Source organism: Magnolia sinica, chromosome 6 (assembly GCF_029962835.1).
Source record: "Magnolia sinica isolate HGM2019 chromosome 6, MsV1, whole genome shotgun sequence".
NCBI lineage: Eukaryota > Viridiplantae > Streptophyta > Magnoliopsida > Magnoliales > Magnoliaceae > Magnolia > Magnolia sinica.
The window spans coordinates 94,111,175-94,127,159 of record NC_080578.1 but is presented as its reverse complement, the minus strand read 5'-3'; the positions used below and the strand labels follow the sequence as shown (position 1 = coordinate 94,127,159).

General features: G+C 40.3%; 1 protein-coding gene across 2 annotated transcripts in view; it reads right to left on the bottom strand.

Moving 5' to 3' along the window:
* LOC131249118 (G-patch domain-containing protein 1) overlaps positions 1-15,985 on the bottom strand; it is a 44,624-nt gene that overhangs the window by 4,265 nt on the left and 24,374 nt on the right. For both annotated transcript variants that reach the window (XM_058249685.1, XM_058249686.1), the window contains exons 8-10: positions 5,122-5,312; positions 3,270-3,497; positions 3,062-3,178 (exon numbers count right to left, since the gene is read on the bottom strand). In XM_058249685.1, coding sequence (XP_058105668.1) covers positions 3,062-3,178; positions 3,270-3,497; positions 5,122-5,312 — 536 coding nt within the window. The remainder of the gene's footprint in view (positions 1-3,061; positions 3,179-3,269; positions 3,498-5,121; positions 5,313-15,985) is intronic.

Genomic DNA, 15,985 nt, shown 5'->3' with positions numbered 1-15,985 from the left:
CTACTCAGTATTGTGTTCCCTGGAAAACCATGATGATGGCTATGATCATTTGTATTTGGGACCACATGTGTTTGGTTTATACCATGGATGCCATAAACGTGAGCGGAGACTTTTACTGACTATTATAATGGGTTACGGGGAGGGATTCCTATGGTTGTCCTAGGGGAAGGTGAGTTTGGCCACAAGCTATTGGGCAGGGGGAGAGTTCTGTTACATGGATCTCAGTACCCTAAATTCTACAACTATGCTAGTGGGATTGGGCAATCTGTGAAAGGTTAATTGATCATCAAATGCGAGGGGACCAACAACGAGTTGGGATGGAAGGTCTCAACCATCAGGATAGTTGTGCCATGACCCTACTTCACATAGGAGTGAGTGTCCTCTGAATAAAAAATCTTGTGTTTAACCTCGCTAAGCACTTGCATTGGAGGATCGCATCATGTCTCCGACCTAGGAGACACCATCATGCCCGGATCAGATCAACTTGATCACATACTAGCTTTGATTAATCCTTAGGCCTAAGGTCATATGGGGAGTATGAGCTCCCAAGAGGCACCCGCTACCTCTCGAAGATGACTTTTGAGAATCCTATGATCGCGAAGATCAGAATCACGAACTAAAACTAGTTTGGGATGGGGGCTCACGCGAAGTGAAGATGAATGTGGATCTTTTTCTTTTCTTTCTTCTTGTTTAAGAAAGCTTGATTTTCTCTCTTGCATCTTCTTTCGAAACTGGATAAGGTAATGACCATTTGGCTTTTGTTGATGTCTTTGTTTTCGTGCTTAGGTGATTCTGTTTTTTTAGAAGGTTTCGGAATGGTCTAAATCAGATGTGGGAGTGTTTTGTTCTTTGACTCACCAAGTGAGGTTACATTAGTGGCTAACATATGGGTAGAGTTAGGTGTATACATCAAGGATGCAGCCTTAGTCCATATGCTTCAACATAAGATCCACTAGTTATCCCATGAAACTAATTAGTAGCTTAGATTTTAGTGATTGGACTGTCCATCAACTGACTTTCTAACTGAGCTCGACATCTAATGGTTTTGAATGTTTAATGAAAGTTTTTTTAACCATCGATCTTTTGTTTTAACCGTTTAACGTGTTTTATCATGCTTGATGGGCATTCAATGGTTGAGATCATGTAGCACAACTCTTAGACTACCATCAAGAGTGGATCATTGGACAGTGAAGGGATTAGATCAATTTAGTTACTTAGGTAAGGTGGGTATATAGACTTTTCATGTGGTGTGGCATACTCAAGTCTTGGGGGTGAGGAACACCATAATTGGTGCATCCCTTTGAAACCCTCATTCCTCCTTTTAAATAGATTTGATCCCAAGGCGGAAAGTGCTAAAAGAGAGCCTTCAACATCCCCACCCCTCACGGCGTCTACTATAAAGAGAAGAAAAGGGAGAGGAGAAGAGAGAGAAATCTCTCTCCTCCCTCCCATCAAATGTTCACACATGTGAGGTCCAACTTATAGACAACTCTCAGTTCACACCCCAGCCCTACCTCCGGATGGTCTTCTTTCTCTTTGTTCACCGGAATAGATTAAGGAGAGACCTGCTTTAGAGGATCAACATCAGACTTCTGCAGCAATCACATGTGCTGAGGCAAGCTTCTGGCTATTGGTTTGTGTATTCTGGAACTTAATTGTATTTAGATGGGGATCCTTAATTTCTAAAATCTGGACCTTTGAAAAGTTTTACACTTTTGTGCCTTTCAAAAATTCGACAACATGCTCTCCATCTCATGTGGCTACTACCATGCTAAGAGAAGCAATATGCAACATTCTCGCATCCCTTAGTGTCCCAATCGTAATGGAAGGGCAAGATGCTAAGATCATCTACTGGGGCTCTCAGTGCTGAGCCTTGGGGGTTTTCGTTTTATTTTTAACGAAATTAAAGTCCTCTCCTCTAGATTAAACATTTCGTTCATTCATCTTAGGCAAGAGCCAAATATTGTCACAGAGTCATTAGCGGTTGCAAGTGCTACCTGTGCATCCCTGTATGTTAGGAATTCTATTCCTTCACGAGTTCTTTTTTACATCAAGATGGCTTGATGTAACCAGATGGCCGCACAAGCTTCTGATCAACCAATCCAACAGTTCGTACTATCTTGATTGATGATTTGGACCATATCCATGGTTTGATAATGAATGTGATAAGATCAACAATCATATTAGAATGTGGGGCCCTTGGGATCAACCAAATGGTCCCAAAATTCATAAGATTTATTATATTAATTAGTTTATAGGATTAGATTGAGTCCTAACTTATTTAATAAGTTAGCCTTTTGCATTTCCATCATGATTTTTGGTCAGCCACTATTTGGGCATCAACGACGTCAGAATGACATGTTTGATAGCCTATTGGGTAAGCTTTCAAACTAGCCCAAGATGGTATATTTCCGATATCGTTTGAGCAAGTCATGGCCACTTTACAGAAAGCTGATAGGTTAGTGATGGGATTCAAGGTCATTTAGTCACTTCCTATTATATTAGGGTTCTCTTTAAGCTGTCAAAAGTGTCAATGTAAAGGTCTCCTTGCTTGTAACAGCCCATTACATTATCTGAATAAAAAATAAAACAGCATTTAAAGTTTTTCATGGGGTTATACAGGGGGGATTCTAGTGGACAGTTTGGAATACCTCCCAATCTTTGTTGGCTTTTGTTCTGTGTCTTTATAGTTGAACAAACTAGCTCTTTTCCTTCTTTTTGGTCAAATAACTAGAAGACTGCTGATGCTTCCACATTCCATTGTTTTGGCCTTCTATTTAATTGTGTAGCAACATTCAAGGATTTGGAGCTTACGCTTTCAAAAACATAATTTCAGATTATTCGATTGATCTTCAAATCTTTCAATTTGCTGCATCAACAGAACTTGTGGGATTTTTGCAGAAACTGAACTTCTAAAAGATTATTTCTTCTACACTGTCGATGCTAAGTGAACCACAATCAGGGTTTAACTGGATTTTTCAGGGGCTTCACCAAATTCTGAAACTGTTTATCATGAGAAGAGACAATTGTCTCAGAATAATCATTGTAGAATCAAGCATACCTTTTTCTTCAAGTACAAGAGAGCATCACACTTTGAAGACAAGTTGGAGAAGACAGAAGCTGACTGTGCCTCAATAAGTACTTTAAGCTGCTTCACCTTCAGTGACTGACCAGGGGCCTGCATTAAGGAGAGTCAGCCACTGATGAAAGGCACGCTTTCAACTGTCAAGAAGCTTGCATTGTTTAAAAAAAGAAAAGAAAAAACGAACCTGACGGAGAAGCTGTTTGCAAAGCCTTTTCAGCTTAAGTTTTGGTTCATCATTTTCTCTCACTTCTGGCTCTTCGCTGTGTTTTCGTTTCAGTGAACCACCAGTATCTGGGGGATATTCCCCATCGCTGTCATCAAAAGATGTCTTCTTGCCCTTCCAGTTGCAGCCAGCAATCTTCTTGGGTCGATCCTTTATGCCAAGTCCCTGCTTTCCTGTTGTGGCTTTATCCTACAGAGAACAAAACAAGAAATACATCAAAAATCATTCTTAACAGGAACAATTCCACTGCAAAAACATCATTAAGTTAATCTGGGAGTACAAGACTAAGTGCAGATAAATGTAATAACTGTACCCTATAAAATGTTAATCATGGCCATTCTGCATCTAAAGAATGAGGTTGGACTCATGGAGCAAATAGCCCATCAACAATCATTTGTCCCTACCATGAGCTCCATAGTTGGACAATGTAGCTAGTAGTAGTGAGTGTCGGGATGCATGACGTGTGAAGCAAAGTGGAAGTTCAGTTGTGAAAGCAGGGAAGTGTTTGTTTGAAAATGTAAACAAGTAGTTAGGAAGCAGGAGCAGGAGTCTGAAGCAGGATTTGAAGAGGGAGTGGCACCCAGTTAGAAGGATCCTGTGAGTGCTTTTCTCCCACTTCAGGACTTGAGCCCGTGCGCCCCCCTCTAAAAAGGGTGTCCCTACATACTTCAAATTCTGATTGGTGAGCCCTGTATGCTGTATCTAACATAGGATTCGGTATTTCTGATTGGTGAGCCCTGTATCTAACATAGGATTCGGTATCCAAAATGTGTAGTACCTTTGGGATTGCCTCCAATGAATCACTTTCACTTGCTTCTGATGGGAAGATATGGGGCTTAACCAGATGGTCCTCCTTTCTCACCTCTATGCACCGATGAGTTTCATCCCAAATCATTTGTCATGAAATGAAGTTTCTTTAGGGCCTGTTTGATTTGCCGTAATGTAAAGGAAATGTAAGGAAATGGCCAATGATTACAAACTACTTTACCTGTCTCCTTGCATCAGTTGTATTTGACTGCAATGATAGTTTCCATTGTTTGATTTATCCATGGGAAGATCATAATGATGGCTTTTTTACATTACTTCAATCTCAAATTATGTTCAAAATAAACTAATGTGGCTGTTGGATTGGATATTTTTACCATAGGTACATGGAAAGGAGAAATGATTACAAATTAACTTAATGGTCTCCTTAATACATCTGCATTTGACCGGCCATTCCCTTGCTTGATTTTGCTGTGGTAAAATCGTAATGATGACATAATTCCTTTAATTTACAAGAAATCATGGCAAATCAAACAGGTCCCTAAAGATATTGTATATGAACATACATTTGCATATCAGTTTTTGTTTTTTTTACAGGTATATGTTTGCATGTCAGTTGGTCCTGATTTCCTTCGGAGTTCTACCAAATTCTATCAACAATTTGGAGGTCATCTTATCTAAATGTTCTGATCTTCATTGATTTAATTTGCTGCTAATTGCTAGGAGGTAATGGTCAAAGGACTTCGTGGTGTTGGAGAAATAAGGCAGCACAGAATTCAAGTAACATAAGACTCCAGATGGCAGCTTGTCATGGGAGTTTTCAGTATGCATAAATAAACTAGATGAAAGAGGATTCTCTCCTGAGAAACTATTGTCAACTAATAAGGATAATCCAGCAATTTCAACATTCCACTAGTGAAACTGAAACAGTTGTTCTCAGCCAATTTAAGTTGCACAAACAGGGGTTTGGCTTACTTTGCACCCCAAAGAAGCATTTCTTGAAAACAAATGCAGCATATAACTTGGTATCAGAAAAAAGAATAACTACCTGGACAAGGTTATAAAGATTTTCTTGATCTTCTTCAGCAAATGTAGCCCTTTCATTTATTGCACGTGCTGCTCCACGACATTGAGAATTTTTAGATTGAAGTGATTTCAGTTTCAAAGATTGTGAACCAAGGAAACCTCCCGAGATAAACCCATGTTTATGGCCCCACCAATGTTCTGAAATGCCATTATCTGTGATTTTCACAACATATAAATTTTAGTTCAGAAACAAAGTAAATATAAAGTTATCTAGCTGGGAGCAAATGGGCGCAGCATGGGAATCTGATCTAACAGGAAAATTGCATTATGACCCAAAATAGCAAACACCACAATTTATTCGAAGAAAGATAAGTGCCAAATGGCAATTTGGGCAGAAGGAGAGACTGAAGAGTATCTGCTGCAAATTGGTTGACAAGACAAATGCGTATAAGATCCAGGCCATTTATTAGGCGGGGACCACTCCGAACATGCCCTTTCCAGAAATCAGGCTGCTGCACTGATTAAGTAGCCAAACATGCATGAGAGAATGGATGGTCAGGGAAAAAGATAACCAACATTATATATCCAACATACACATCTAGCCCACCTGATGAGTGGAACCACTAGGACTTTTAGGCCAGGAAATGTTTGCTCTAGTCCCACATGATGGTTGGCTCAAATCTCTAATATGCGCACCATGTTCACACAAATGCCAAAAATCGCTACTCCAATCACTCGACAAATCACCTCAGCAGTTCTCAAGAAGAGGTAATGAGCATACTAGAAATAACATATCACCAACAATCAAAAAATAGAACGTAGTACGATACCCTAGATACATTGGCGTAATCCAAAAAGGTCCACAACGTAGCCCCACAAATTGCACGAGAAATCATAATACTATGGATAGAATGAGAATTTTAAGCTGAGAACACCGCTGGTGGAACGAAGAAAGCCGACTGATGCAGGACCGATGCATAAACCAAATAACATGAGAGATCAAGTAACAGAATTAAGACAATTAACAAAAAAACACAAACATTGCCATAATCATCATGAATCCTATGAAAACTAAAAGAACATCATGCATAATCCTAGCCTAAGTTACCAACATCGTCATACAAGATCATTAAATAAAAGGAAACTAGGATCTAATGGATGTAGGGACATCCAATTAGCATAGGATATGGTCTATTTCAAAGTAGAAGGCCGAATATTACCTAGGGTAAAAATTAGGGTTTGGGTACTTTTAGGAAAGTAGGAGAGTTAGGGATTTTATATTTAGGTTTAGGGTTTTGGGAATGAAAGAAAGAGATTTTGATATAAGGATGATGGAGCACTAAAAGGCGTAAGGTGTAGCCATACGGCCAACCCGAAAGATTCACACATGTGGCATGGGATGGATGGGTTTAGGTCGGCTAGGGATTAGATGGTAGATAGATAAGGGAAATATGGGTTTAGGAGAAAATGAAGGCTTAGGATGGGAGAATCGAAGAACTTGAAGAAAATACATTGATGGAGGGAAAAAGAGACGATGACGTGGGTGATGCACGACATGATATGCGAGATTCCAGGCTTTAGATCATACTAGTTCAAAACAATCACACAAAATTCCACATCCCACATAAAGTCAAGTACTCAATCAAGGGAAATCTATGCGGGTTCAGGCCTACACATGCTAGGGCTGGATCAATTAAAATTATAGACCAAACAATACTCAAAGGAGAGTAGATTCAGCCACACATGCACAGGAATAATTTTCCCAAACCAAGGGATTCACAAGTTTCAGTTCAGAAAACCCTAGGGTTGGAAAAGGGGCAAAGAAATTAGGAGTTTAAGACAATCTAGGGTTAGGGTTAGGGAAATCAGGTAAGAGAGGAGTGAAAGAGAGTAGAGAGTGAACCTGAAGACCGCCCGCACGTGGGGACAACAGGCCACGTCTGATGCACGTGCGTTGAGGGCAGTCCGCACGTGTGTGGGGCCCACGAACCAAAAATCCCCTCCTTGGGGTTGGTCGGTTAGGGTTGGGCTACAAACTCCCCAAGTTTCGGCCCGATTCGTCGTACAGTCCGTGCGTAGTGCTCTGTCGAAGTTTCGGCCATCCTGTAAGGCCAGATTCCAGAAATTTGCTGTAGAGAAGGAACAACTGCAAATTAACGATGGATTTGCAGGTGGAATGACTGTAGGAGGAGAGGAATATGGATGGTAGAAGGTGGGGGCGAATCGGGATGGGTGTGGCTTCGCACCACGGTAGTAGCCCTTCGAAGAAGGGAGGGTTTCGCACCCAATTAGGTTTTCACAACTCAAAAAGGAGCAGGAAAACGCAAAAAAATTATTCCAATCATCAATGAGAAAAAAAAAAGACTACAAGGGGTGCCTATTTATAATAAAATCCTATACCCCAAAACTCGCGCCATGTGCGCAACTTATTGCTTAGAGACGAAGTAACCATAAATAACAACTAATCAAAGCAATTTAAATCGTCCATGACGTTCCTAATAACAACAATAACTAAAACTCAAAGTACTAGATCGTTTAGAATAGTGGGCCATGATCATGAGAACCCATGATGGGATTCACATGACGATTGGGTCCACTCCAAGAAACCAAAACGCAGTCCTCTAACTAGGAGGCCCTCCCTGGACGTCGCCATTGATCCAGATCGATGGTGGGGCCCTCCTCCTCCTTGTGTACGTGCATAGGGGGGTATGCGTGTGCTCGTGATGTCCCCATCAACCCTCCCCGGCTGTGAATATTTCTCCACTAATGTAACAAAACTCCTGAACTACTCCAAGATGTCAGGATCAAGTCTCTGAAGTTCCTCCTCAGTGAGTCACGTACTGTCTGAAGCTAGGCGTGACTTCCACTTGACCAGGAACTATTGAAATCCACCGTCTAACGTCGATACTATCTGATGGTCCAGGATATCCTCTATCTCCTCTCTGGGTGTGGAAAGGGTGGGTATGGGAGATAGAGGCTGGGAAGAAGGGTCGGGAAGAGGCCATGGATCAAGAAACAGGTCTGGGGAATTAGGATGGTTAGGCAAAAGGCCGGACAATGTATCAGTGGTCCCCTGAAAAGCAACTAGATCCTCCACATTGAATGTGAAACTAATTCCCATGGAAGGTGGAAGATCTACCACATACGCAATGAGACTATTTCGTTTTATAATTTTGAATGGCCCAGCTCTACGTACGTGTAACTTACGAACGACTCCCTGAGGGTACCGCTCGGGCCTGATGCGGACCATCACAGTCCCCTAAATTGAATTCCTTGAAACGTTTATGCTGGTCTGTAGAAAATTTGTAATGTTCATTACTAGTAGTGATCTTTCCCTGATTTCTTAATGTAATGAATGAATGTGATGCACAAAGGACTTTGCAAACTCTGATGGCTTGCGGGACAGTGACATAGGGACAAGATCAATAGGCTTCCTACGTTTATACGTCCCAAACTAAATAAGAACAACATCACACCAAAATGTGTCTTTATATGATCCAAACTGAATAGGAACAAGACAACGGTGCGAGACTAGAATGGAAGTTTCATCAACCCAAGACACTCTATAGGGTTGAGGATGATCTTCAAGTTTCAAGCCCAGACAGCTCACAGTGCCAGTTGATGCCACATTGGCACAACTATCGCTATCCACGATCATCTCGCAGCTCTTATCACTGTGTTAGTATCGGAGATCGTGTTGCGGCGCCAATCGTCGGTATTCTTTGCTTGTGCAAAGGCACAACGCATAACCACAAGGGTCGCAGACTCTTGCGCTCCCTCTTCCTCATCACTAGGGGCTTCTGCTGGTCATATTCTTCCTCCTTACTATTACTTTCTTGGAGCACTACTTCTACCTGCCCCTCAATAAAGAACACCTTGGTGCCCTCTTTCGTGCCACACTTGTGGGCAAAGTGACCAAACCCCTGACATCTAAAACACCTAGTCGCCTCGCTTCTGAAGATCCGATAACTTCTTTACCCTTATCATCATTGGGCCTAGACTGAGAGCTACTGGAAGGCTTATACTGATATCTAGTGCCAGGTTTATCCCCGGAAGGGTTGGCCTTAGTGCCAGAATCACGAGACTCAAACCGCCTTCTCACATATGCTTTGAGGTATTGCTCGACCTCCAACACTACTTGATACATCTGTTCAAGAGTGTCAATGTCCTTGGCGAGTAACTCTCTCCTAATGTCAGAATGGAGGTTCATCTTAAATCGAGCAAGAGTGAGTATGGGGTCATCATCAACTTCACAACGGGTCAAGTACTCTTCGAACTTTTCAATGTATTCAACAACACTCATGGAACCCTGTCGAAGAGACTGCCATTCCTCAACCAACCTCAAGTGATAAGAAAAAGGGAGGTATTTTTCCTTAAGAATTTCTTTCATTTCTCCCCAATGGACTATTGGGAGCTCCTTCGCCCTTTCTTTCTTTCGCTCTACAGTAGCCCAAGACCTCTTTGCTTGGCCCACAGCTTCATCTTGGCGAATTGGACTTGACGAGCATCCGACATGTCATACTGCTCAAGATAGTAGTCCATATCCGCCAACCAATCTAGGAAAGCTTTAGGGTCCAAGTGGCCATCAAACGTGGGGGCATCTACTCTTAACTCTCTTGAGGAGTTGTGCATCGGGGTCATAGTGGTCTTGATGTCCCTCACGGGGTGGGTGCACGAGTGCGAGCCCATAACCGATTCCTTGGCCACATCCATTCCTTGGTCTATCCTCTTGACCACATGCCTAAGATTGAGCATCTTCCCCGATGGGGGGTTTGCCCGAGCGGAGGTCTCTAATTGGGTAACGCGCACATTAATTTGTTTAAGGCGATGGTCAATACATTGTTCTAATCGCTTACCCAAAGACTCAAACTGTCAGGTTAAGTTGTCCATTGATTCTTGCAATTGCTTCATGTTTAGCGTAGGGTGCAAACCAAAACCGCGACCAGTACGTATGGGCATACAACTACTTCTCAACTCAAAGACCCCCTAATACAACTATATGCGTCTAAATGAAACTAAATGATCTTACGGACTCTATGATGAGAGCTAATGCAAACTAAACGTGAATAGACCAAACCCTAAACATGCGATGCATTCCCTTACAAGAACCCGAAGCTCTGATACCAAATTTGATGCAGGACATGAAATTTTAAACATGATATGTGAGATTCCAGGCTTTAGATCATACTAGTTCAAAACAATCACACAAAATTTCACGTCCCACAAAGTCAAGCACTCAATCAAGGGGAATCTATGCGAATCCAGGCCTACACATGCTAGGGCTGGATCAATTAAAATTATAGACCAAACAATACTAAAAGGAGAGTAGATTCAGCCACACATGCACAGGAATAATTTCCCCAATCCAAGAGATTCACAAGTTTCAATTCAGGAAACCCTAGGGTTGGAAAAAGGGCAAAGAAATTGAGAGTTTAAGACAATCTAGGGTTAGGGTTAGGGAAATTAGGTAAGAGAGGAATGAAAGAGAGGAGAGACTGAACCTGAAGACTGCCTGCGCGTGGGGACAACAGGCCACGCCGGACGCACGTACGCTGAGGGCAGTCCGCACGTGCGCGGGGCCCACGAACCCAAAAACCCCCTCCTTGGGGCTGGTCGGCTAGGGTTAGGCTACAAACCCCCCAAGTTTTGGCCCGATTCGATGTACGGTCCGTGCGTGGTGCTCTGCCAAAGTTTCAGCCCTCCTGCAGGGCCAGATTTTAGAAATTTGCTATAGAGAATGAACGGCTGCAAATTAACGATGGATTTGCAGATAGAATGACTATAGGAGGAGAGGAATATAGATGGTAGAAGGTGGGGGTGAATGGGGATGGGTATGGCTTCACACCACGATAGTAGCCCTTCGAAGAAGGGAGGGTTTCACACCCAATTAGGTTTTCACAACTCAAAGAGGAGCAAGAAAACACAGAAATTTTATTCCAATCATCAATGAGAAAAGACTATAAGGGGTGCCTATTTATAATAAAATCTTATACCCCAAAACTCGTGCCATGTGTGCAACCTATTACTTAGAGACGAAGTAACCACAAATAACAACTAATCAAAGCAATCTAAACCGTTCATGATGTTCTTAATAACAACAATAACCAAAACTCAAAGTACTAGATCATTTAGAATAGTGGGCCATGATCATTAGAACCCATGGTGGGATTCACATGACGATCGGGTCTACTCCAATGAACCAAAATGCAGTCCTCTAACTAGGAGGCCCTCCTCCATGCGTACGTGTGTAGGAGGGGCATACGTGTGCACGTGATGTCCTCATCAGTGAGGATAGATGGAGACATCGCGACTTCGTTGATGAATATTAGCCTCACACCAATCTCCCTTCCAAATCACATGGAAGTATCTTCAAATCTCATAAAGATGGAAGAAGAAGAAGAAAGGAAGAGCTTTTTCTCTTCTTAAAAAAAAAAATAAATAAATAAATAAAAATCATAAAATCCAATGAAGGAGAGGGTCACACGCCCACCCTCTTTTATAGCTCTAAGAAAGTTCAAAAATTACAATAAACACCCTGTTTTGTGAATTTTGATGAAAATAACCCCAATCTAACTAAAATCAACTAAAAACACTCAAAATAGTGACCAAACATAACATAAACAAAACCAAATCCTATAAGATGACAAATTTTAAGAAAAGCTAATGGACGATCTACGATCAATGGCCCGATCATGTGATCCAACGGCCCAATCGTTACCTCCCTCCAATTCAACAATCTGGATCACTCCATAAAGCAACCCATGTGCATCTTCCCAATGCGGAGTCTTCTAAATGCTCGCACATGCACATGGGATCTTCAACACGATCATGGGTACTCGCCTAGCCACAGGGAAATCGTTGCGGCCCGCCTCTTCCTCTAGTACGTGCGCAAAGGTGTACATGAAGTGATGTCCTCATCACCAACCCATTTAAAGATAAGCAAGTGTCAACCGTTAGTTCATAACAACGCACAACATGAACACATTGCTGGTATAAAGCAGTTACTGCATATGAAGTAAGAACCAAAATGCCACATGGCATCACAACACTACGACAGCCTACCAACTTTCACTTTTTACACTAACTGACGAACTCCTTTTGTCAACACATAACTTTAGCATACATATTAGTGTTAGAGATGCCAATTTGAAGTGCATTATAGATATGCATTTCTTAGTACGTTATGGTAAGTATAGAACAAAAGCAACATGTTGGAGATTACAAAAAGTCGAGTCATGCTTCTTTGTATGTGAGGTAACTTTTCTTTAGATGAGAACAATTCCAACTTTTAAATGTATCAAGGAATAAGGATCACAAGTCCATTAATATTGGATCATGAACCAATTGGACTAATGCGACATCAACGTAGATTTTTGAGAAAGACTTGAGGAAACTTGTCTTGGAAGGATAAATCTATTGATGTAAGCATTCAAATCTATAGAGACAAACACATGAACCTATCAAGAAGGGAGTAGGAATTGGTCATGATGGTAGTATGAACCGATCAAAAACATTCAAATCACAGACACAGTAGCTATGGAACAAAACTAGAACTCAACAACAGATCTAAATCAATTGATCTAAGGGCAAAGGGAGGGTGCATTTCTTAGGCTTTGAGGTTCAACCATTTTGTAGGTTATCGACTGATACAATCAATATCGCATGTGCGCAATATGAAACCGAGCTTAAGTTCACTTTCTTACCCGTATCGTGCAAAATTTCCCAAAATATCAACGATATATCGATACATTGCAATATTTTGGAAATATCATTCTTATAAACTCCTTTGCATTGTCGATACCATCGTCAACCCCTTATGCAAAAATTTTGAAAAATCCCCAAAAAATTGCTTCTTTGTGAAATTTTTTCCTTTGGTTACCTACTTAAAATATTTCAACCACTTATTTTTTATCGTTTGGAGAGAGAAGGAGATTTGGGTGCGAAAATCTAAATCAAAGGGTGTGCGGTACCGAAAACAAAATTAGTAAGGTTTTTTTTTTTTGAATTTGCACCGTTTTTTATTGTTTAAATCAATTGGAATCAGTGGAATGAAGTTTGTAATCCATGGTTTTGCATGTTTTGCATGATCAATCATTGATTTTGGCCTCCAATTTTCGAATTTGAGGAAATTCGGGAAAATTCGATTTACGATTTCAGCCTTTGATTTTCAACTTTCATACATGTCTTCTATGATCTATAAATTATATATGAACTGACTTTGAAAATAGTTGCATCACTTCTATCAGACAACAAATAGTTTAGGTACATATACAAAGGAAACTTATTATGTGTACTGTTTTTTTATGATCTTTTGAGTTATAAGTGTATGACTATCTTTTTTTAACATGCCCTAAAGTTTCATTAAAAAATTTGACCAATTTCCTCAAAAACACCGATACATTATGAGATACATGAAATGCGATACCCAATATGTTTCCATATCCCAAGGGCGTGATACATGCATTGTACCGATATTGAATTTTTCTTGGACGATATCCGAATCCATACCCATATCTACTGAGTCAGATATTGGATACAAATATTGCAATATCCGACCCGCACCTGACTCATTTACAACCCCAGTAAGGGTTCTTGTCCCGAAACTCTTTTGGTTGGGATTCCTTCCTCTTCTAAAATATTTCCTTTTTAATGAGATTTATTTTTCAAAAAAATAATATTAAAAAAAAAAAACTGCATTTGGTAGCATAATACTCCTAAAATTAACCCAACACATGATTAAGAAAAAACAAATAAAACTTTTTCTTTTCATTCACTATTCATGAGTTTTAATTTTAATAATAATAATAAACAAATAAATAAATAATTTTAAAAAAAAAATTACAGGCATGCACCTACTTTTTCTAAATGCAAATAAACCATAATCTAATCATTTTTTTGAAATTATTTCTAATCCCAACCATCTATATGAATAGAATACTAATAAATACTGAATATATCTAAATCCTATCACAATATACAGCCCTTTTGTCAATCACCCGTAGCTGACTGAAACAGTCAAAATCACATGTTCTTAGGCCTCATCTAATACCTAGCTCAATAGGCTTTCAAATGGGACCAACTCCTCACCATTCGGATGTCATTTAGTAATCAAAACGTGGACTAAAAAATTAGTGACAAAAATTAAGGGTGCAAATTTATTGTTGCTAAATATTATTTTCTATAAAAAGAACTAATAATATATGAAATAGCCCAACCACATGGCCATATGGACCCACTGATTGACCAGACACCTTATGGGGTTCACTAACCAGGTAGATCACCAGGCGTTGCCTAGTTTGCATCAATCCCTCCCATGCCTCCCAATTGGGAAACTCACCCTCAAGTTTGGATCTCCGTGAACGTCCATCACCTTGGCCCAACTTTAAATTGTGTCACCATTGACTTCAACCATAGATAATGATGAAGGCCAAGTAGCTTTGTTCGCTTGATCATGGAACGAATTTATTGTTTTTGTTTACATCTCACCCTTAGATTTGGAACATCAATTTGAATCATTGGATCATGATCAACACAACTTGTAATTCTAATTGTTGAAAATCATCATCATCATCATCTAAGCCTTATCCCAACTAATTGAGGTCGCCTACATAAATCCTGATCCTCCATTCCACTCTACAAGAACCATATCCTTAGTTAAACCATAAGTCATCATGTCTTTTCTTGCTACTTCCACCCACGTCCTTTTAAGCCTTCTGTTGCCCTTTTAGAGCCTTCAAGCTGAACCAACTCACTCCTAACCAGCACAACTCTTGGTTTTCATTACACATGACCAAACCTTTTAAGTCTACCTCCCCTCACCTTATATTACCTATTGGTGCAACTCCTAAATTCCCTTGGATGCATTTATGTCTAATCACATCCAGTGTTTACCATATCAGTATCCCATTACGTATCACACCCTTGGGATATGAATACGTATCAGTTATCACACCGGATATATCGTTTGTATCAGGTAATATCGCACTTTTTACGAAACATGAGGAAATTAGTCGAATTTTTCAATGAAACTTTAGGGATTGTTAAAAAAGACATTAATAGACAGTTTTAAATCATAACATCACAAAAAAGAAATGCACATATTGGGTTTCCTTTGTATAGGGTCCTAAGCTATGCGTTGTATGGCTGAACTAATGCAACTATATTTATAAATGTAAGAAAACATTTGTAGAAATGATGAGGACATCTGACCATTGGATCGAGTGGCCACTTTTATCGGACCATTAGATTTCGCACGTTGGATCATCCGGACCATTGGCCCATCTTGGTCGTGGACATCATGGGACATTAGCTTAGTTGTTTTCTTAGTTATTTTATTTATTTTGTAGGTTGTTTTATGTTTTAGTTGATTTAGAGGGTATTTTGGACATGTTTTAGCAATTGGAGTATTTTGAATATTTTAGAGTAACAAAAACACCCTCAAAAGACTATAAAGCGTTGGGCGTGTGAACGCTCTAGGATTTATATGCATTGAATGAAATTTCTCTCTTTTGCTTTTGACCAACAAGAAAACCTCCTAGGAATGGAGATGGTGTGAAGCCATGGAGTGATTCCACTTATCTTTCTTTCTTATTCTCTTCTTCTTCAAGCTATTATCTCCATTTTTCTTTCTTTTCTCTCTCTCTACTTCCCTTAATCTCTCTCTATTTCTCTTTCTTCTTTTATTTTCCTTTTGTCTTCCTCAAAACCACACCCCAATCAAACCCTAATCCATCCAAAACCTCAACCCAATCAAGCCCTAACCCATCCAACCCCAACCCAACCTACCCCGATCCAAGCCCGTGTCCGTACAGACAACCACCATGTTCTATGGCCCTCTTGCTTCATCCCCCTCATTCCTCTCCATTCCATGTCCTTTACTTTAATCC